Raw genomic sequence first — 23,958 nt, 5'->3', positions numbered from 1 at the left:
AGTGCTGTCGGCCAAGGATAATCTTAGTTATTAAGATGTTTCACAAGTTTTATCTCTCAGCCATAAAGATAAACCTGAAGTTCACGATATAAGTAAATAAGATTTTAGTTATTTTCCCATGTGCAAAATTACAATTAATTTAGTGTTTGAACTGCACCTTAGATATAGGTAGTCAGGGGCCGGGCGCGGTGGCTCAAGCCTGTAATCCCAGCACTTTGGGAGGCCGAGATGGGCGGATCACGAGGTCAGGAGATCGAGACCATCCTGGCTAACATGGTGAAACCCCGTCTCTACTAAAAATACAAAAACTAGCCGGGCGAGGTGGCAGGCGCCTGTAGTCCCAGCTACTCGGGAGGCTGAGGCCGGAGAATGGCGTGAACCCGGGAGGCGGAGCTTGCAGTGAGCTGAGATCCGGCCACTGCACTCCAGCCTGGGTGACAGAGCGAGACTCCGTCTCAAAAAAAAAAAAAAAAAAAAAAAAAGATATAGGTAGTCAAAGAGACCTGAGAGAAAGTGGGTAGGACCTAAGAGACAAATATTCTGTGTGTACAGTTGGACATGTTATGCACAGCCCATGAATGTCCTTGGTAGTTGGCCACACTGTTTGCATAAACTGGAATAAACTGACCAAAGGTCTGACTTGGTTCAACAAAGCCAATATTTGCCATATGGCTAATTATTTCACTTCCATGGTTTTCCAACATTTTGCCAAAGACAGAATGTAGCCAAGAAAAGACGTTGAAAAACCAGGCATGTGAAATATTCAGTTTTTTTCCAACCAGGACCAGTTAAACCAAAACAAAACTGATTTTGGTTTCTTACAATGTCTGATCTACAGAAAAACCCACCTAATCAACTTATGCTTTAGATCAGGTCCTGTGAATATTACATTTGGTTAAGACAGAGAAAAAAAGGCCAGTCATGGCAGCTCACACCTGTAATCCCAGCACTTTGGGGAGCCAAGGCAGATGGATCACCTGAGGCCAGGAGTTCGGAACCAACCTGGTCAACATGGTGAAATCCTGTCTCTACTAAAAATACAAGAAGTAGCCAGCGTGGTGGTGAGCACCTATAATCCCATCTACTCGTGAAGCTGAGGCAGGAGAATCTCTTGAACCCAGGAGGCGGAGGTTACAGTGAGCCAAGATCGTGCCATTGCACTCCAGCCTGGGCAAGAGTAAAATTCCGTCTCAAAAAAAAAAAAAGAGGAAAAAGGGAATTAATGCATGCGCAAAGTACACAAAAAAATGAGAAGTGTCTGCCTCCTGTTCAGGGAGCAAAGGCACTCGGTGGCATGGCTCCAGCTCTCACCCAAGCACTGTCCCAGGCTTGGAGCTGTGTACTCTGAAAGTATTTGCATAATAAATACCAAATGAATGGGATAAGCAAAGTAATGTGGCAGACTGAAGAAATGGAAAGTTGTCACATATCACCCAACTGTAAAAGTCAAGTGCAAAAATCAGAGGGCATATAGTGAGGAAAATAAGCGAAAAACAAACAAGCAAACATTAAAAACTAACCAAATGCCAGGAAACACATAGGCCCCTGAGCTGCAGCTCTCACCAGCTTCCACACGGGTCCCCTGTCCTTCCTGGCAGAGACCCTGGGGACAGAGCCTATACTTCTTTAAAGTGTAGACTTTAAAGTGTACACTTCTTTAAAGCTGCCACCATCTAAAGAATTCCACTGGAATCTCCTCCCTGCAAAGTCCATTTGTTCACTGAACAAGTGTCTATTGAGTCTTCTATTCTAGGCACTAGAGACACAGGAGGGAACAAGACAGTGAAGTCTCTGCACTCAGAAAACAAACATTTTACTGGGGAAGAATGCAATCATATTAATAAATATATGAACAAGATCATTTCAAATGTTGGTATTAATTAGAAAATTTTAAACAGGAAAAAAAGAAGGTAAAAGAGAGTGGTGAGATGAAGAACGATAGGAGGGGCTGCTAATTTAACCTTGGAGGTTCTCTATGGAGGTTAACTTTGAACTGAGACAAAGTTGGAGCAGAACATTCCAGGTGGAAGAAAAGCAAGGAGTAAGACATAGAGGTGGCCAGGAAAGTGCCTGCAACCCCAGCACTTTGGGAGGCCAAGGTGGGAGGATGGCTTGGGCCTAGGAGTTCAAGACAAGTCTGGGCAACAGAGTGAGATCCTGTAGCTACAAAATATAAAAAAATTAGCAAGGTGTGACAGTGCAAACCTACAGTCTCAGCTACTAGAGAGGTTGAGGTGGGAGGATCTCTTGAGCCTGGGAGGTCAAGGCTGCAGTGAGCTCCGTGTACACCACTGCACTCCAGCCTGTGTGAGAGTGAAACCCTGTCTCAAAAAAAATAAAAAATAAAAGGAACCTAGAGGCAGCAACATGTATGGTGAGTTCAAGAAAGAAAAAAAAATGCCTATTTTGTTCAAAGTACCATCTCATGATGACCTCCCTCTTTTAAATTGTGCCCACTAACACTCTACCAGTATTCTCTGTCCCTCTTATTTTTGAGATGGAGTCTCGCTCTGTCGCACAGGCTGGAGTGCAGTGGCCCAATCTCGGCTCACTGCAAGCTCCGCCTCCCAAGTTCACGCCATTCTCCTGCCTCAGCCTCCCGAGTAGCTGGGATTACAGGTGCTTGCCACTATGCCTGCCTTTTTTGTACTAAAAAGTAGAGATGGGGTTTCACTGTCTTGGCCAGGATGGTCTCGATCTCCTGACCTCATGATCTGCCCACCTCGGCCTCCCGAAATGCAGGGATTACAGGTGTGACCCACCGTGCGCAGCCTTCTCTGTCCCTCTTGATGCTTTTTCTCCATTGAAATTTTTACCAAATGGCCAGGCTCACACCTGTGATCCCAACACTTTGCAGGGCACCAAGGCAAGAGGATTGCTCGAGCCCAAGAGTTTGAGGCTAGCCTGGGAAACATGGCAAGATCCTGTATTTACAAAAAATAAAAATTAGGCGGGCATGGTGGCACAGACCTGGAGTCCTAGCTACTCAGGAGGCTGAGTGGGAGCATCTCTTGAGCCCAGGAAAAGGAAGCTGCAGTTAAGCCATGATCGCACCACTACACTCCAACTTGGGTGACAGAGTGAGACCCTGTCTCAAAAATAATAATAATAATCTTTACCATCTAATAAGCCATAAATATTACTTGTTATTCTTTGTCTACAGCTACAGATGTAAGCCCCCTAATGGGAGGGGTGTTTGTCATGTTAATCACTGCTGTATCACCTGCACCTATGTGGCACATAGTAGGCACTCAATAAACACCAGATAAATAAGAAAAGGAAGAGGGAAGGGAGAATGGGAAGGATGGAGGGAGGCAGGGAGACAGGAGGAGAGGAGAGGGAAGAATAGGGAAGGAGAGAAGGGAGGAAGGAAAAGAGAAAGAAGTCAGCCAATGTGGCTGAAGCACAGTGGGTGAGGGGAAAAGGTAAGGGGTCAGGGCAGTGTAGGTCTTGTAGGCCATGGAAACGTATTTGAATTATATTTTAAAGACAAACTGAATTCATGGAAGAGCTATAAAGCAGGGAAGTAATATGACCTAATTTGCAGTTTAAAAAGCTTCTATGTAGAAAATGGGTTAGAGAAGAAAGCTGGGACACCACCAGGTAAGGAGCTAAAGAAGCAAGAGATATGATGACATAGGCATGATTAGCAGTGACTTGGGATGGAAAGAAGTAGATTTAAAATATATTCTCAAGATAGTACCAAAAAGGCTCACTGATGGACTTGATACAGAGAGGTGGACTGAAGGAAAGAGAGGAATCAAGGATGTGTTACCACTTTATGGCCTTTCAGCTCCAAATATACCCTCACTGCTCTGTGAAAACCGAGATGGGCCCTTTAAATATTTTTCCTTTGACAAGTGCCATGATGTTAAGCTTTGCCTGTCTATAGAGGGCACTGGAAAGACATTGCAGGAAGGGGCTTTTCTTTCTGGCTCCAGTGTACTACTCTTAGCAGGATAAACAGAATATCAACAAGTTCAATATTCTGATGTCCTATGGAGTCCTAGTAAATGGAATTTAAAATCTTTTCTAATTTGAGGAAATTGGGAAGACAACTGAACTGAGCTGTATGTTTTCACACATAATAGTTTTTCCTATATATATAAGAATTTGGGCAATATATATAAGAATTTAGGCATAGTATTCTGTTCATTCGTCCTATTTTAAAGCTAATACCACACTGCTTTGAATACAGTAATTTTAGAATCTGTTCTAATATGTGGTAAGGCAAGTATCACCCTCACTATTCTGTTTCTAAATTTTCTTGGCTATTCTATTTATTCTTCCACGTGAACACTAAGATCATTTTATCTAGTTCTCCATTCCCTAAAGAATCTTCCATTGGAACTGTAATTGGACTCCCATTAAATTTATATATAACAGTCTTCTCATTCAGGAACACGGTACAGCTGGTCCTTCCATATCTTTGGGTTGCACATCCATGGATTAAACCAATCTCGGACTGAAAATAGTTGGAAGAAACAAAGGCGTCTGTACTGAACATGTACAGATTTTTTTTCCTGTCATCACTCTCTAAATTATACAGCATAACACCTATTGACATAGTATTTTCACTGTATTAGGTACTATACAAGTATATAAGTAATGTAGAGATGATTTAAAGTATACAGGAGGATGTGCTTACGTTACATGCAAATACCAAGGCATTTTTTAGCAGACTTGAGCACTCTTGGATTTTGGTAACTGAGGGGAGTCCTGGAACCAGTCCCCCATGGGGAGAGGAACAACTGTATATATTTCGATTTTTCAGATGCTGCTTTTATATCTTTCAAGTTTTACAATTTTCTTCAAAGGACAGCTCCTATGCTTTTCTTGCAATATTTAATATTGCAATATTCTCTTTTTCCCAAATATATTCTAGGAAGTAATTTATAATTTTTAACACTTTTATAAATAAAATATTTTTCTCCTCACCAATGCAGTTAACTCCCATTCTTCCCCTGCCAATATCCCAGTGACATCAAATAATGCTTTTACTTCCCACCTATCCCCCACATTACCCTGTGCAACATCTGAGTTCTGCTGAAATCACTGGGAATGTTTCGTTCAGACGACTAGTTTTTCTCTTGCAATATGTCTCTTCTAGTTCAAGGATCCTTACTTAGCATTTATATTACACATTCCTTGTCATTCTCAATATATACTATGTATATATAAGCAGGACCTCAAGTAACATTATTTTACTCAATGTTACGTTATAAAGAGGCTGAGGGAAAAAAAAAAAAATCAACTCCCAGCCAGGGCCACTATCCGTGTGGCATTTGCATTTTCTCCCCATGTCTGTGTAGGTTTTCTCCAGACACTCCAGTTTCCCCCACACCCCAAAGATGTGTCCATTAGGTGAACTGGCACATTTAATTGCCCCAGTCTAAGTGAGTGTGTGTATGTATGTGTGCACCCTGCAATGGAAAGTCCTTTCCAGGGCTGCTTCCTGCCTTGTACTCTGAGCTGCTGGGATAGGTTCCTGCCTTCCCAGACCCTGAACTGGAATAACCAGATAATAATTACCTTACTTGTTTTTATTAATCTTTCTTTCCATTTTTAAAAATTGTGGCCGGGTGCGGTGGCTCACACCTGTAATTCCAGCACTTCGGGAGGCCAAGGCGTGCGGATCACTTGAGGTCAGGAGTTCGAGACCAGCCTGATCAATATGGTAAAACCCTATCTCTACCAAAAATACAAAAGTTAGCCGGGTGTGGTGGCACATACCCATAATCCCAGCTACTTGGGAGGCTGAGGCAGGAGAATCGCTTGAACCCAGGACGTGGAGGTTGCAGTGAACCAAGACTGTGCCACTCACTGCACTCCAGTCTGGGTGACAGAGCAAGACTCCATTTTTAAAAAATAAAATAAATTAAATTAAATTTTAAATGTCTGGGGGCTGGGCGTGGTGGCTCACCAAGGGGGGCAGATCACTTGAGGTCAGGAGTTCAAGACCAACCTAGCTAACATGGAGAAATCCCGTCTCTACTAAAAATACAAAAATTAGCAGGGTGTGGGGGCGCACGCCTGTAATCTCAGCTACTCAGAAGGCTGAGGCACAAGAATCACTTGAACCTGGGAGACGGAGGTTGCAGTGACCCAACATCATGCCGCTGCACTCCAGCCTGGGCAACACAGCGAGACTCTGTCTCAGAAAACAAAAAAAACTGTTGCTGAATATAACAATAGTCTAAAAATAGAAGAGATTAATATGTACTAAAGCAGTCAGCAGGTTTCATGATGAGAGGAACATCAGCCAGGCCTTGAAACAAGGGTTGGATTTTAATAGTAGAAAAAGCAGTCCTGACAGGGAAAATACTCGCTACAAATGCAGAGACAGGAATGAGCTTGTCAAGAAAGAGCGAGGAAACCCATATGAAGAGTGTCAGATACTAGCAAGAAAAAAGGTAGATAGGGAGGCTGATGGCAGAATCCCCTCGTTCACTAGCTGAACCAAAAAGCATTTTCACTAAAGGACACTGTGTGCTGTCCTCAAGCAGCTTACTTAGGGGAGATGAGAATATTTATGCAAATGATAATTTCCTAACTTTAAGATAATTTTAAAAATAGCTATGATATAGGGGTAACATTAGAAATCAGAGCTCAGAAAACCGACAAATGGAGAAGTTGTTTTTTTAACAGGATGTTCATTTTCTAGTACTTCTCTTGGTCTTCTTGAAGAAAAACAAGCAAAGAACTATGGAAGGAAAACTCATACCACTGCTTTTTCTACACGTTCAACTTAAAAATGAAAGTTTCTCCAAACCAGAGAGGAAGTCAAATAAATCAAGAATGACTCTTTAAAATTTTAAGACAGTTTCTTTGCCTTTGTCACAGATTTACTAAACAAGAACTATCAGAAGCTTCTACCTAACAATTCCTTGCTGGGTTGATTTTTTTAAAAGGAGATTTAGGTTGGGTGCGGTGGCTCATGCCTGTAGTCCCAGCACTTTGGGAGGCTGAGGTGTGTGGATTACGAAGTAACGAGTTCGAGACAAGCCTGACCAACATGGTGAAACCCCGTCTCCACTAAAAATACAAAAATTAGCTGAGCATGGTGGTGTGCACCTGTAATCTCAGCTACTGGGGAGGCTAAGGCAGGACAATGGCTTGAACCTAGGAGGCGGAGGTTGCAGTGAGCCAAGATTGTGTCACTGCACTCCAGCCTGGGTAACAAGCAAGACTTCGTCTCAAAAAAAAAAAAAAAAAAGAGATTCATTGACAAGACTGGTCAGCACTATAAAATTTATTCATGCCTGAAATGAATTAAAAGCCACAGTTCTGGCCTATGATTAACTTACGACAATATGATCTTACATCCTTAGAAAAAGAAAAAAAAAATCCTGCAGATGTAACAGTCCTCCAAAAATAAAGGGTATTAGAGCACTATTCTTTCACAAAAAAAAAAAAAAAAAAAAAAAATCCAAAAAAAAAAAACAAAGTACATGTCATTCACAGAAACATCTACATTCATTTATACGCTGATTTTTACATTAAACATTAAATATACTGGGGGAAAAAAGACTAAAAACTCTTTCTGCACCACAATGTAAGTATAACTGTATCAATAGCCCAGAAGCCCGAGACCTGTTCACAACACAGACCTTTCCAAGATACTAGGCTAGACCTGTGGATTTTCATTTAGGGCTGTCCCATGCAGCATCCAAAATATTATCATCCTGGGTTTCCCCTTTCAGCTTCTCATCATCTCCATCTCAATCCAAGGAAGAAAAAGTAACTTCACAACAAAAGACAAGTATATAAAATTATCTTTCACTTTGTAGATGATCTTCATATTTTTCATTATTTTAAGAAATAAAAGAGGCCCGGCATAGTGGCTTATGCTTGTAATCCCAACACTTTGGGAGGCCAAGGTGGAAGGATCGCTTGAGCCCAGGAGTTCAAGATGAGCCTGGGCAATACAGTGAGACACCATCTCTACAAAAATTTTAAGAAATAAGAAGAAGAAATAAAAGTCACATTTTGCCAGTAGTTACATTGGTCTGAAGGAAACCCTCCAAATATAATCTACAGAGTGTTAACCCCTCTGATTCCTGCAAAGCACAGTGAGAAATAACAAATTACACCCCATACCTTTTTCTCTGAGAATAAGATAGAATATTCCCATTCTTCTCCCAAGGGAGCCCTACCACCAAAAGAATAAAGGCAGAAGCTGTGGCCAGGTGCAGTGGTTCAGGCCTGTAATCCCAGAATTTTGGGCAGCCAAGGAAGGAAGACTGCTTGAGCCCAGGAGTTCAAGACCAGCCTGAGCAACAAAGTGAGACCCCCATCTCTGCAAAAAATAAAAAATTAGCCAGGGATGGTGACAGGGACCTGTAATCCCAGTTAGTTGGAGGATCGCTTGTATATAGGAGTTTGAGGCTGCACTGAGCTAAGACCATGCCACTGCACTCCAGCTTGGGGGACAGACCAAGACCCTGTCTCAAAAAACAAACAAAAAAAGACAGAAGTTGTATCCTAAGGAAAATGAGACATAAACAGTTTAGATCGAAGAGAATTCTGCTGAAACTACTTGAAACAAGATTCAGGGAGATGGAGAACAAAACGGCTGTGTGGAAACACTACAGGGCTTAGAACCAAAAAGACTTGGTTTCCAATCCCAGCACACTGTACAGAAATTGCATACCTATCTCTAGGAGTTGTTAAGATTAGAAACACATTTCAAAGACTTTCCCAAGGGCCGGGTGCAGTGGCTGACACCTGTAATTCCAGTACTTTGGGAGGCCGAGGTGGGCAATCACTTGAGGTCAGCCTGGCCAACATGGTGAAAGCCCATCTCCACTAAAATACAAAAATTAGCCGGCCATGGTAGCCGGTGCCTGTAATCCCAGCTACTCGGGAGGCTGAGGCAGGAGAATCGCTTGAACCCAGGAGGCGGAGGTTGCAGTGAGCCGAGGTCACGCTATTGCACTCCAGCCTGGGCAACAAAGAGAGAGACTCTATCTCAAAAAAACAAACAAACAAACAAAAAATTGCCCAAGACCATACAGGGTGTGAACCCAATTCAGTATGACTCCTAAATTCACTGCTCCTTCCGAGTGTGGTGCATCCAGAATGCTACCTTATGGGGAAATGTGTAACCACAGATGGGAAGACATATTGTATGCAATGTTCAGGTGCTTTTTGCTACCTCAGTTCCCTCATCATCAATATGATAATAGAAGTTATGTATTCAGCACCTACTTACCAGGCAGGCAAGGTATATGAAGTGCTAAGCACAGGACCTATTACATCATAAGTTCTCAATAACTGATGATTACTTATACAGAGATTTAACTTCTTAAAAGAGCTTAGAAAAGGAAACTGGAATGAAACAGAAGTTAACTGGAAACTCACAGGAAACTGAAACAGAAGTTAACTGGGCAAAAAAAAGGGGAAGAACATGCCAGAGTAGACGTTTTAGAGAATGGCAATGTATACAAAAGCATACAAGTGAAAAAAAGCACAGTGTATTCAGGGAAGTGCAAGTCATCTGGCATGGCTAGAGAGCAGAGAACAAATATAGACAGCGGAGGAAATGAGGTTAAAAAGGCAGGCAGGTCTTCATATACAAAGAAAGATGCTTAGAGTTTATCCTGTGACTGGGAGAAGCCAAGGAAAAGTTTTAAAAAGGGAAAATAACACAATTAGCTTTGTGTTTCAGAATGATCAATCAATGACAGGGTAGAGAAGGACATACTGAAGGGAGAAGAGACTGAGACAGGCAGACGAGTTAGGAGACTACCTCATTAGTCTAAGCAAGAAGTAAGTGCCTGAACTAACACTGGAATGGCATGGAGAACAGGAAGTAGAAACAACAAGACTCTGTGATTCATTAGAATATGGATCACTGGGCAAGGTGGCTCACACTTGTAATCTCGGCACTTTGGGAGGTCAAGACAAGTGAATCACCTTAGCCCAGGAGTGAGACTAGCCTGGGAAACACTGCAAAACCCCATCTCTATTTAAAAAAAAAAAAAAAAAATTTCAATTGAAAAACTCTTTTTGGCCAGGTGCAGTGGCTCACGCCTATAATCCCAGCACTTTGGGAGGCCAAGGTGGGTGGATCACAAGGTCAGGAGATCGAGACCATCCTGGCTAACCTGGTGAAACCCTATCTCTACCAAAAATATTCCAAAAAATTAGCCTGGCGTGCTGGCAGGTGCCTGCAGTCCCAGCTACTGGGGAGGCTGAGGCAGGAGAATGGTGTGAATCCAGGAGGTGGAGCTTGCAGTGAGCCAAGATCATGCCACTGTACTCCAGCCTGGGTGACAGAGCGAGACTCTGCGTCCAGCCAAAACAAAATTTTTTTAGAATATAAGAATGACTCAGCCGGGCGCAGTGGCTCACGACTGTAATCCCAGCACTTTGGGAGGCCGAAGTTGGGCAGATCACAAGGTCAGGAGATTGAGACCATCCTGGCTAACAAAGTGAAACCCCATCTCTACTAAAAATACAAAAAATTAGCCGGGCATGGTGGCGGGCACCTGTAGTCCCAGCTACTCAGGAGGCTGAGGCAGGAGAATGGCGTGAACCCAGGAGGCATAGTTTGCAGTGAGCCAAGATTGCGCCACTGCACTCCAGCATGGGTGACAGAGTGAGATTCCATCTCAAAAAAAAAAAAAAATTTTAAATAAATAAAGAAAGAATATAAGGATGACTCTCCATATTTTGATTTCGATAAGTTACTATGGTCTGAATGTCAGTGTCCCCCAAAAATTCCTATGTTGGAACTTAATCCCCAATGTGATAGTATTAAGAGATGGGGTCCAGGCACAGTGGCTCACAGTCATAATCTCTGCACTTTGGGAGGCCAAGGTGGGAGTATCATTCATGGCCAGGGGTTTGAGACCAGCCTGGGAAACGTAACAAGACCCCATCTCTACAAAAAATAAAAAATTAGCCAGGTTTGGTGGCACACGCCTGTAATCCCAGCTACTTGGGAGGCTGAGGTGGGAGGATCGCTTAAGCCCAGGAAACCAAGGCTACTGTGAGCTATGATCTCGCCACTGCACTCCAGCCTTGGTGATGAGCAAGACTGTCAGAAAGAAGAAAGAAGAAGGAAGAAAGAAAGAGAGAGAGAAAGAGGAAAAGAGGGAAAGAGAAAGAAAGAGGGAAAGACAGAAAGACAGAGAGAGAGAGAGAGAGAAATATAGAAACACAGAAAGACAGAGAGAGATGGTCCCTCTAGGAGGTGATTAGGTCATGAAAGAGGAGTGCTCATGAACAGGCTTAGTGCCCTTATTATTTTTTTATTTTTATTTTTTTTGAGACGGAGTCTCGCTCTGTTGTCCGGGCTGGAGTGCAGTGGCCAGATCTCAGCTCACTGCAAGCTCCGCCTCCCGGGTTTACGCCATTCTCCTGCCTCAGCCTCCCGAGTAGCTGGGACGACAGGCGCCCGCCACCTCGCCCGGCTAGTTTTTCGTATTTTTTAGTAGAGACGGAGTTTCACCGTGTTAGCCAGGATGGTCTCGATCTCCTGACCTCGTGATCCGGCCGTCTCGGCCTCCCAAAGTGCTGGGATTACAGGCTTGAGCCACCGCGCCCGGCCCAGTGCCCTTATAAAACAAGCTTGAGGGAGCCTGTTTGCCCCTCCCACCATGTGAGGATGCAACAAGAAGGTGCCATCTTTGAAACAGACAGCAGGCTCTCATCAGACAATAAATCTTCTGACTTCTTGATCTTTGACTTCCTAGCTTCCAAACTGTGAGCAATAAATTTCTATCATTTATAATTTACCAAGTCTAAGGTATGTTGTCATAGCAGCAGAAATGGATGGAGATAGTAAGTGGACATTCTGAAATACAGATATCTGTGAAGCAGGGAGGTGGGAGCAGGGGTGGAGGAAGAAGTTGAAACCGAGTGGTTTTAGACTCACCATGTTAGCAGGGGGGGAACCAATGGAATGTCTAGAGTAGACGAAAGTCAGGGCTACAGATACAGACTAGGGAACCATGTGCACAGCCATGACAGCTGAAGTCCTGAGCACAGATGAGATTACTCATCTGTGTATGTAAAGTGAGGTGAAGAACAGACACAAATCTGAGGAATACCCTCATCAGGGGAAAGAAAGAGAAGAAGAAACCCGAGAGAGCACGAGGAAGGTTAGGAAGCCAGAAGGAAACTACGACACAAAGGTTAGGAAGGGAAGAGTTTATGAAGATACTGGTCCACAGCATAGGGCCAGGCGCAGTGGTTCACACCTGCAATCCCAGCATTCTGGAGGCCGAGGCGGGCGGATCACGAGGTCAGGAGTTTGAGACCAGCCTGGCCAACATGGTGAAACCCCATCTCTACCAAAATACAAAAATTAGCTGGGCGTGGTGGCAGGTGCCTATAATCCCAGCTACTTGGGAGGCTGAGGCAGGAGAATTGTTTTAACCTGGGAGGCAGGGGTTGCGGTGAGCAGAGATTCCACCACTGGACTCCAGCCTGGGCAACAGGGTGAGATTCCATCTCAAAAAAAACAAAAGTCCACAGTGTACAATGCCGCAGAGAGAGATGCCATATCCAGCAGGTTCTCTGCAGTCTGAAATTGGGAGTCAGTGGTAGCCTTGGAGACAGCTGTTTCACAGACTTAATAAGGCAGGGGAAATGGACTGAGCAGTGAGCAAAGGTAAGAAATAAGAGGAAGGAAATACAGGCCACACCTTTTAGGCTTGAGAGAGGGAGAGTGCCAGCACATGAAAGCAAGCATATTCTCATGCAAGACTGTGGCAAAGTTTTGTGTGTGTGTTTTTTTAAAGCTGGGAGGCTGGGCATGGTGGTTCATGCCTGTAATCCCAACATTCTGGGAGGCTGAGGTGGGAAGATTATTTGAGCCCAAGGAGTTCAAGACCAGCCTGTGCAACAAAGCAAGACCTTGTTGCTACAAAAAAATTTAAAAATTAGCCGGGCATGGTGGAATGTACCTGTAGTCCCAGCTACCTGAGAGGTTGAGGTGAGAGGATCACTTGAGCCCAGAAAGTTAAGGCTGCAGTGAGCACCCCACTACACTACAGCCTGGGCAACAGAGTGAGACCCTGTTTCAAAAACATAAAATAAAGATGGGAGAAGCTGGAACAAATATATAGGCTGAAAGCAAGGAGTCAAGGGCAAAGTGTTAAATGAGAGGCTGAAGATGAAAGAAACAAAGAGAGACTGTAAATGAATAGATCAATCAATAAACTGAGATCCCAAGATCTCAAAAGAGAAGGGATGAGAGTGAGAACATGGAGGGACAGACCTTAGAAGAGGAAGAGGACAATTCTTCCTCTGAGAAAAGAAAGGGGATACAGGTGGAACTGATACAGATGAGTCTGCCAAGTGTTGGGGAGGGAAGCTGAGGGACTCTGGTCTTCCTCATAAACTAGTGAGAATGAAAGGTGATAATGCATAGTCTTGGTTAACTTTGCTTCATAGCTCTCTTTAAGAAACTGATGAAAGGTGTAGACCTAGATCCCAAAAAAGACACATAAGTACTCACACTCAAAATCCTGCATACAGCCAGGTGTCGTGGCTCATGCCTGTAATCCCACCACTTTGGGAGGCCAAGGTGGGAGGACTGCTTGAGCACAGAGTTTAAGACCAGCCTGGGCAACATGGCAAGAGTCCATCTCTACAAAAGATAAAAAAATTAGCTGGGCATGGTGGCGCATACCTGTGGCCCCAGCTACTTGGGAGGCTGGGGTGGAAGGATCACTTGATCCCAGGAGTTCAAGGCTGCAGTGAGCCATGTTCACACCACTGCACTCCAGCCTTGGTGACAGAACAAGATCCTGTCTCAACCAAAAAAAAAAAAAAAAATCCTGCATGTAATTTTAGAGTTTTCAGGTCCAAAGAATCCAACCCATGTATCCAAAGATTCAGACGGCTGTGACACTACGGAATTTCCAAAGAAATGGCCTCTCAGAACCTGTCTTACTCATAAAAGAGCATCCACACCAGAAAGTATCTTATGCACTATAAACACAAAGATATGAAAAACTCTCAATCCTCTGTGATATAAACAATCAACAAAAAGAGATGGACCATTTGACGTGTACAAAAGTACTAACTTAGACCCTAAGGGTAAAGAATATAGGAAACCATCTCCACTTTTAGGAAACTTAGAATTCAAAGATAATTGAGGCCCAACACAATTGCTCATGTCTGTAATCCCAGTGCTTTAGGAGGCTGAGGCAGGAGGATTTCTTGAGACCAGAAGATCAAGATCGGCCTGGGCAACATAGGGAGACCCCCATCTCTACCAAAAAAAGTCAAATAAAATATTAGCCAGGCATTGGCCAATATGGCAAAACCCTGTGTCTACTAAAAATACAAAAATTAGCGGGGTGTGGTGGCGCATGCTTGTAATCCCAGCTACTTGGGAGGCTGAGGCACGAGAATCACTTCAACCTGGGAGGAGGGTGTTTTTGAGCCATGATGGCACCACTGCACTCCAGCCTGGGCAACTCTGTCTCAAAAAAAAAAAAAAAAGAAAGAAAAAGAGAAAGAAAGAAAAGAAAAGAAAAGAAAAAATTAGCCAGGCATCGTGGCGCACACCTGTAGTCAGAATCAGGAGGATCACTTGAGCCCAGGAATTAGAGGCTGCAGTGAGCTACAATGTCACCACTGGACTCTAGCCTCAATGACAGAGCAAGACTGTCATTAAGAAAAGGAAAAAAAAAGGCCGGGCACGGTGACTCACACCTGTAATCCCAGCACTTTGGGAAGCAGAGGTGGGCGGATCACCTGAGGTTGGGAGTTTGTGACCAGGCTGACCAACATAGGGAAACCTCGTCTTTACCAAAAATACAAAATTAGCGGGGCGCGTGGTGGTACATGCCTGCAATCCCAGCTACTCGGGAGGCTGAGGCAGGAGAATTGCTTGAACCCAGGAGGCAGAGGTTATGGTGAGCTGAGATCGTGCCATTGCACTCCTGCCTGGGAAACAAGAGTGAAACTCCATTTCAAAAAAAAAGAAAGAAAAAGAAAAAAAAAAAAGACAACCGAGTGACAGAGCCTTAGATTTAGCAATGGCTTTAAATAAAAGTAGTATTTTTAAAAGATGAAAGATCAGTCTAGAGCTAAAAAGAGACTATAATCAGACCAATTAAGTCTGAGAGGACTCACGAAGGCTGGTGGTAAATAAACTCTAAGGAAAAGAAGATCAAGAAAACTTTTTTTTTTTTTTTTGAGACTGAGTCTCACTCTGTCTCCCAGGCTGGAGTGCAGAGGCGTGATCTCAGCTCGCTGCAACCTCCACCTCCCGGGTTCAAGCAATTCTCCTGCCTCAGCCTCCAGAGTAGCTGGGATTACATGCACCTGCCACCATGCCCGGCTAGTTTTTGTATTTTTAGTACAGACGGGGTTTCGCCATGTTGGCCAGGCTGGTCCCGAACTCCTGACCTCAGGTGATCCACCCACCTCAGCCTCCCAAAGTAATGGGATTGCAGGCGTGAGCCACCGCACCCAGCCAGAAAACTTTTAAAAGAGGAACTAAAAGGATGTGTTCACTGAGGACAAGTGGGGGATAAGAAACGGAAGAGTAAAAACCATAGTTTCTGAAGATTCTAAACATCCATATGTCCCTTTTCATAGCTTGTAGATGCTAAGACTCAGAAACCAAGTTTACATGTCACAGGCACTTGCCTGAACCTGTAGGTTCAGAAATGTACATATGTGAGATGTCTATATGAAACAGACCAGCAAGTCTTCTGCTCTAATCAGCTGCTCGCAGTGACCCAACAGCGGCCGGACTAAGGGTATAGGTGCCAACAGGAACAACTGATGATGGAGTGAAGCCTTACTTTTAAAAAATGTATCACAAATTGATTCCATTCATCACTTCATATATAACCTTATTATACTAAGTAACGCAAGATATTAAAAACTGCCAAGTCTCCATGCATCCATTCACTATCAGCAGCAATAAAGATTACATGTGCTGAGCACTCACTGCATGCCACACTACACTCAGCTTTTCTATTTCTTACTTTAAACCTCCTTACATCTCTAAGGAGGGTGTCATTCCTTTTTGTTGTTGTTGTTGAGACGGTGTCTCACTCTGTCGCCCAGGCTGGAGTGCAATGGTGCGATCCCAGCTCACTGCAAGCTCCGCCTCCCAGGTTCAAGCAATTCAAGCCTCCCGAGCAGCTGGGACTATAGGCGCACGCCACCACGCCCAGCTAATTTTTTTGTATTTTAGTAGAGACGGAGTTTTACCATGTTGCCCAGGCTGGTCTTGAACTCCTGAGCTCAGGCAATCCACCCGGCTCAGCCTCCCATAGTGCTGGGATTACAGGAGGGAGCCACTGCACCCCACCGTCATTCCTTTTTTAAGTGTTGAAAACTCATACCTGAGAGGTTAGACAGTTTGTCCAAGGTCACAGAGCTAATAAATGATACAGCCAGAACTTCAACCCAGGCCCACCAGATGTCAAAATATGTGCTTCTCAAATGATTACACAACAATACCTTACGCCAAGATCAAGTCCCCAAGACAGAGACTTTATTTTTCAATTCAAATTGAAATGACCAAAAATTTATAATATTCCTAAAACAACATAAGAAATAAATAGTTGCAAGTTATTTAAAATAAATTTCAGACACGAAGGACCTCTCTATAAGAGCTTACATTGAGGCCTGGTGCGGTGGTGGCTCAAGCCTGTAATCCTGGGACTTTGGGAGGCCGATGCGGGAGGATCACCTGAGGTCAGGAGTTTGAGACCAACCTGGCCAACACGGCAAAACCTTGTCTCTACCAAAAATACAAAAATTAGCCAGGCGTGGTGGCAAGAGCCTGTAATCCCAGCTACTCAGGAGGCTGAGGCAGGAGAATCACTTGAAACCAGGAGGTGGAGGTTGCAGTGAGCAGAGATCATGCCTTGCACTCCAGCCTGGGGCACAGAGCAAGACTCTGTCTCAAAAAAAAAAAAGAAAAAAAAAAACAAAAAAAGAGCTTACATTGAGCTAAGGCCAGACTCGGTGGCTCACACCTATAATCTCAGCACTTTGGGGGAACCAAGGCAAAAGGAGCTCTCAGCTTCCCAAGTAGCTGGAACTACAGGCACAAACTACCATGCTGAGCTAATTTTTGTAATTTTAGTAGAGACGAGATTTCACCATGTTGGCCAGGATGGTCTTGATCTCTTGACCTCGTGATCTGCCCTCCTCGGCCTCCCAAAGTGCTGGGATTACAGGCATGAGCCACTGCACCCAGCCTCATCTCTAAAAAAAATTTTTTTAAGAGATAAAATGAAAAGCAATTTAAATACTTCGAAAATATATGATTGGCCCGGTGCCATGGCTCATGCCTGTAATCCCAGCACTTTGGGAGATCGAGGCAGATGGATCATTTGAGGTCAGGAGTTCAAGACCAGCCTGGCCAATATAGTGAAACCCCATCTCTACTAAAAATATAAAAATTAGCCAGACGGTAGTAGCATTTGCCTGTAGTCCCAGCTACTGGGGAAGCTGAGGCAGGAGAATCGCTTGAGCCTGGAAGGTGGGGGTTGTGGTGAGCCGAGATTGCGCCACTGCAGTCTGAGCGACAGAGTTGAGATCCTGTCTCAAAAAAAAAAAAAAAAAAAAAAAAGGAGAAATCACACTGGTCAGGGATAGGTTTACAAAAAGGTGGTACTTGAGCCTGGTGTGGTGGCTCACACCTGTAATCCCGGCACTTTGGGAGGCCAAGGCAGGCAGATCACAAGACCAGCCTGGACAACTGGTGAAACCCCATCTCTACTAAAGACACAAAAAATTAGCCGGGCATGGTGGAGGGCACCTATAATCCCAGCTACTCGGGAGGCTGAGGCTGGAGAATTGCTTGAACCCAGGAGGCAGAGGTTGCAGTGAGCCGAGATTGCACCATTGTACTCCAGCACAGGCGACAGGGAAAAATTCCATCTCAAAAAAAAGAAAAAAAGCCAGGTGCGGTGGCTCATGCCTATAATCCCAGCACTTTGGGAGGCCGAGGTGGGCAGATCACCTGAGGTCGGGAGTTCGAGACCAGCCTGACCAACATAGAGAAACCCCGCCTCTACTAAAAATACAAAATTAGCCAGAAGTGGTGGTACATGCCTGTAGTCCCAGCTACTCGGGAGGCTGAGGCAGGAGAACTGCTTGAACCCAGGAGGCAGAGGTTGCGGTGAGCTGAGATTGCACCATTACATTCCAGCCTGGGCAACAAATGTGAAACTGTCTCAAAAAAAAAAAAAAAAAAAAGGTGGTACTTTAGCTGAATCCTTAAAGATTTATGAGAAACTGCATACAAGCAAGAAGGAGCATTTCAAAGAATACCCCTGAATTAGTCACATGAGAGAGAACCATGGAGAACTCTAGTAATTAGAATACAAATATAGTATGAAGGCCCTTTTTAGCCAGTCACATGAACTTTCAACCTTAAAGTGCTAAGTCTTACACAGGCTAGGACAGAAAGTTGCAATCAAGGGCTGAGCTAAGCATGACATGTTAATGATTTATCTTATTCAAAAATCAAGCTCAATGCTGTGGGCTGTCAAACAAGATTAATTTTTCAAAATACACACCAGAACAAGGATATCCAAACAAGCCACTCTTTTCAATAAGGTGAATCATTCTTCCAGTGAATTTGTCTGTAACTTCTCTTCTGGAACTGCCCTCAAAACCAGTTTACAATCATTCTGATTTTTTGACAATCACAACTAAAATCAGTTTATAATCACTCTAATTTTTTCAGTCACAACTAGTTTGGGCTGTAAAAGAATGTTAACCAGCTTTTCTCTATTTGACTCCAAGTGACCTATAAATGAAACTCTACCCTCAAAGAACTGAAATCTGCCACCATGAGGATTTTCAAAGGAATGTGTCACAGGCTCTGACAGTAATTCTGAAGATGAGCTCCTGCCCACCAAAAACACACACGCAAGTTCCGGAGGTAGATCGCTTAGATAATGTCCATTCTTGGTTATTTATAAATATACATTCCTGCTTTCCTTAATACTCCTAGCATCAGGTGTCACAACTGCTTAGATAGAACTTTGATAAAGGTGTAGCCTATGAATCTATGACTAAGCTATGTATTTTGGGAGAAGTGGCCCCGTTTCCCATGACAGGTAAAGCAGGAGGGATTTACCAGTTTTATGGTGGCTTAAGTCTACCTGCCCCCTTCTGAGACTGTAAAATATTTATCCAACATCTCCTCCTTTTCCTCTTCAACTCTCCCACCTCTTCCCCATTCCTAAAGAAAAGTCACTGCAATTCCTAGGAAGTCAGCCTTCTCTTACCCCTTTGCCTTCATGGTAGACCCTGTGCCATGCTTTAAGGACCACAAAGCTACATGACGAAACAGGCAGGAGAAAGGGAGGATGGGACTATGTTTACTGTTTGTGCTCAGAGAAGTGTTCAAACAAGAAAAGGGAGGATCCCTTCCTGTGAGTGTTATTTTATCTCAAATACCTTTCCAGTTGTCATCTTTGGACTATTCTCAGACACTGAAAGACTTGAGCTCCTTCCTGCATGCCACAGAAGTATGGGAACATTCTTCTTTGCATTGCGCTTATGACTGATCTGCACGGGCTAAATTACAGCCCTCTCTGCTAGCCACACAATCCAATCTTGTATTTATAATTCTCTTCTGTCTCTCACAACAACGATAAAGCAGATAGCTTCCTCTTTTCTTAGAAGGCAGCCTGTGTACATAACTCCACCATGGTCATGGACTGTTTTGTTGGCATTTTTCAATGATTTCCCTGCCAGACTCAGAGCTTCTTGAAAGCTACCATGGTATCCTGCTCACTTGCACACAGTAGGCACAAAATACACATCTGCTGAACTGAATGCGTAAGTGATGGATTTGAAAGAGATTTCAGAGAGAGAGAATCAACACTGTGGTATAGAACGGTTCAGGGCCAGGCACAGTGGCTCACGCCTGTAATCCCAGCACTTCAGGAGGCCAAGGCGGGTGGATCATCTGAGGTCGGGAGTTCGAGACCAGCCTGACCAACATGGAGAAAACCCATCTCTACTAAAAATACAAAATTAGCCGGGCATGGTGGCGCATGCCTGTAAAGTCAGCTATTCAGAAAGGCTGAGGCAGGAGAATCACCTGAACCCCGGAGGCAGAGGTTGCAGTGAGCTGAGATCACTCCATTTCACTCCAGCCTGGGCAACAAGAGCAAAACTCTATCTCAAAAAAAAAAAAAAGAACTGTTTGGTAGCATTTCCTTAGAGTAAAAATTAGTTAACAAGTTGTGCAATGACAGCACAGATATTTAAATCATTCCACTATCATCATCACATGACCGCTTAGGATAATGATACTTATTAGGTATGCAGCTTTAGACAAAACAGTCTTTCCAAGTACAAGTTTTCCTTTCTGTTAAGCCAAAAAAAAAAGAAAGTGGGGGTGGGTGGTAACAATACCTATTCTATCTATTGACGTTTAGTGAAGCTCAAATGACAATATACAAAAAGATCACTACACAAATATAATGTATTATTAGACAGATTTAAGCAAATTAATTCTCCCCATTAGTGCTATTTTATGTGCATACACTTGACTAGACCATATACATAAGTCCAAACAACAGAGCTTACTGTCAAGATATAATAATAAAATATGTGAATCATTAAAAATTTCAGTCACAGAAATACTTGCAGAAACCTTCCACCTATTCAACTCATCTATAGAAAAGCTCACCCTTATAAGAAAATTCAATTTTTAAACAATTTCCAGGCAGTTTCAGCCTGTTCTTTTTGTGGTAGAAGCAGGTTTTAACCAGGAAGATGCCTGGTGACCTGCCTGAAGCACCAGACACATCACAGGGCTCTGCAACACGCTCTGCGGCAGAGCCCAAAGCAGGCACAAACCTGCATTTCAGCACAGAGTTGGCTGATCTATTACCAAAGCCTGCAGCTGAAAATACAGGCAAGCACAAAGAAAATTCTCTAACAGCAAACAGCTCAGATTATTGCTATGATTAGGACCAATGACAGCCTGAACCTAAAAAAAAAAAAAAAAAAAAAAGAAAATAGAGAAATGAGTGCACCAATGTCAGCAAGGCATGATAAACACACAGTTAAAAGCATTTTTAGCGGTGGCTCACGCCTGTAATCCCAACACTTTGGGAGGCTGAGGCGGGTGGATCATTTGAGGTCAGGAGTTTAAGATGAAGCCTGGTAAACATGGTGAAACCCCATCTCTACTAAAATACAAAAAAATTAGCCCGGCAGTAGTGGCGCTCGCCTGTAATCCCTGCTACTGGGGAGGCTGAGGCAGGAGAACTGCTTGAGCCTGGGAGGCGGAGGTTGCAGTAAGCTGAGCTCGGACAACAGTGTGAGACTCCATCTCAAAAAAAAAACAAATAAGCAAACAAAACAAAAGCATCTAAAACAAAAAAAGCAAAGTACTTATGTTAGAGCAGAGTAACTGTAAAGAAAATGCAAAACAAACAAAACTTAGCTCTAAATATGCTACAGACATCACAAATAACACCATACTACACAGATATTGGGACTATTGGATTATTTTAACTTCACTTGAATTCCTAATGTCTATCTACTCCAGCCAACCGTCCCCTGTACTTTAAGCAAGAAAGATGACCAATATGCTGACACTGCAGGCCCAAGTTTTTCAACTGTATTTTTTCCAGAGTCATCCATTGCTAAAACAGATGAAATACGAGAAGTGTAGTATAAATCTATAAGAAACAAATTCAAACCAAGTCAGATGCCAACCAAAATAATCCTTCATTGGAAAGCAAACCACGCACTTGTCCTTAAAATGTATAAGCCTTGGCATTCACAATTTGAAGAAGTTTCACACCTTTCTGAAGGAGAGAGAGGTGAGCTAATCAGTGTAGGTCCTAGAAATAGTTCCTCAGAATATTTCTAGACATTCTAGAGATGTCTAGAAACACCCAGAGATGTAAATAACAATTAGCTGGAAAGAGATATACCCAGAATAAGGAGCTTCCAGGATTTCCCTCTCCGTGTGAAAGCAATCAACTCCTATTTTTAATCTCCCTCTGACGCAAGCATCCAGGCAAACCTCTTTCTGACTAATCAAAGCTAGCTGATTTGTTACTTTCAAATAGCAGTTTTAAAAGTCAGATTTTAATGCAAGTCAACACAGATTTAATGTCAACGCTTTAGGAGAAGAATGAGTTATCTTGAGAGACAGAAATGATGGTAAGTCCCTCAATTTTCGAAGGGGGGGGGGAACTTAAAGAAATTTACATTTAAACAAACTAAGCCTCAGCCATTCAAGTCTATGGCAAATGGATTCACCTGGTGAATATTTCAAACAGGTATAACTGGGCAGACAAACCCAAAGGATTCCTATCTCCTTAAACACTTTACAGAAACAAATTAATCTAATGCCAGTGATTCCTGGGGCTGGCCAAAGAATAACTTGAAAATTGAATTAATTGAAAAATAACATGTTGATAGTTAAGTACAGGTAAAAACAGCACTTCCCTATACATTAGGTTATTAAAAGGGTTATTAAAAATAATTATTTCCTTCAATGCCCAACAGGATTCATAACATTCAACTCTACTTTTGGTTTTTCATTGTAAAGGATTCTTGGAGGGGAGGGAACCATAATGCCTTAATAAGTAAACAATAAGTAATGTTTAATAAGATCCTGGGAGTTGATCACATTCTTCTTTTCCAATCAAGAGTTTTTGATCCACTTGAAAAATGCTAGTGAAGAGGGCCTTCCACAAGGAACTCAAGAATATGCAACTCTGGAGACACAACCAAAGTACTGGTATCAAGCTTGGAGAAAATGCTGCTTTTGTCTCAGGGGCAGCTAGTGATAAAAACAGGAACTTTACAGAGAACTGATCACAACTGCCCAACAAGCCTGATCACATGCCCACAACGGAGCACTGTGTTTCGCTCATTGTTGTACAAGGAGTTCTCTAATAACAGTGGTTTGATTTATTCCATTTTTTTAAATTCTGAAAAATCGAACCCTCCCTGTCCCAATCCATTGTCAAAAGAAAGAATGCCGGCCAGGATCTGCAAGTAACCGGTAGCCTCCTCTCTCTCCCTCTTCAAAGACTCCAAAAGGTGACCACATGCGGAAAATTCAGCCCAAATAACAGGCACCAGGAAAAAAAAAACCTCTTATGACAAAGGTGGTCTAAAAGCAGCACCGAGTGGCTCTCTGGGTTAATGCCACTGCTTCTCATCTCCCTAGGACCCTCAATGGCTCACCCGCTTCTGTCTCACTCCTGTCACTGAGGAGGCATCGCGCATTGTTAAAGGAAAGAGAAGAAACACTGCTGCGGATTTCCCATGTGTCTTTCTCTTTTTGAAAGGGGGAAAGGGGCTGGAACAAGGCGTGGAGCCCTCCACGAAAAGCGGAGAGGAAAGGAGAAAGCTGTCAGCCACCCTCCTCGCAGCCCTCCCCCTCACCCCACCTGGCCCAGACGCCTGGGCAGAAGCGGGAGGGCGCAGCTTTGTCTCGGGTTTTGGGGGACAGGAAGCGCAGAAGCAGTGTGGGCCCGGGAGGACCTCTCCCACAAGCCCTTACTTAGTCCCCTTCATGGGAAAACAATGAAAGCCACAGGAAACCACTTAGTCGGGTGGGAGAGGAGGGAAGATGGTCGTGGAGTGCCAGGCCAGGTTCTCTGCACCCTCGTCCCCCTCGCCGCACGGCCGCCAGGGCGCGCGGCGGGGACCTGTCTCCCGAGTCGCAGCTATCCGCAGGGCCCCGGGCGCCCTCTCCCCCGCCCGGCTCCTACCCTCCGAGAGCTCCAGCTCCAGCTCCGCCAGCTGCGCCCGCACTTCAGGCGGCAGCGCCGCCACCGCGGCCGGCGACGGCTCCAGGCCTCGTTCCGCCATCCCGGCTCCGCCAGCCACACTCCGGAAGACAAGAGAGAGGGCCGAAGGAGGGAAGGACCGACGCGGGCCCACACCCGGCTACAGGATCCGGCTCCGGCCGCCGAGCGCCACCAGCACCGCCGCCGCCACCGCCGCCGCCATCAGCAAAGGTCACGT

General features: G+C 44.0%; 1 protein-coding gene across 1 annotated transcript in view; it reads right to left on the bottom strand.

The window, feature by feature from the left end:
- The window catches only part of DIP2B (disco interacting protein 2 homolog B), a 259,279-nt gene extending 235,321 nt beyond the window's left edge, over positions 1 to 23,958 (bottom strand). Inside the window, exon 1 of the mRNA XM_025402060.1 lies at positions 23,703 to 23,958. Within this exon, the coding sequence (XP_025257845.1) occupies positions 23,703 to 23,802 (100 nt within the window). The 5' untranslated portion in view covers positions 23,803 to 23,958. The remainder of the gene's footprint in view (positions 1 to 23,702) is intronic.

This window comes from Theropithecus gelada, chromosome 11 (assembly GCF_003255815.1).
Source record: "Theropithecus gelada isolate Dixy chromosome 11, Tgel_1.0, whole genome shotgun sequence".
In the NCBI taxonomy this organism is placed as follows: Eukaryota; Metazoa; Chordata; class Mammalia; order Primates; family Cercopithecidae; genus Theropithecus; species Theropithecus gelada.
Note: the sequence above shows the minus strand (reverse complement) of the source record. Positions and strands in the feature narration are given on the sequence as shown.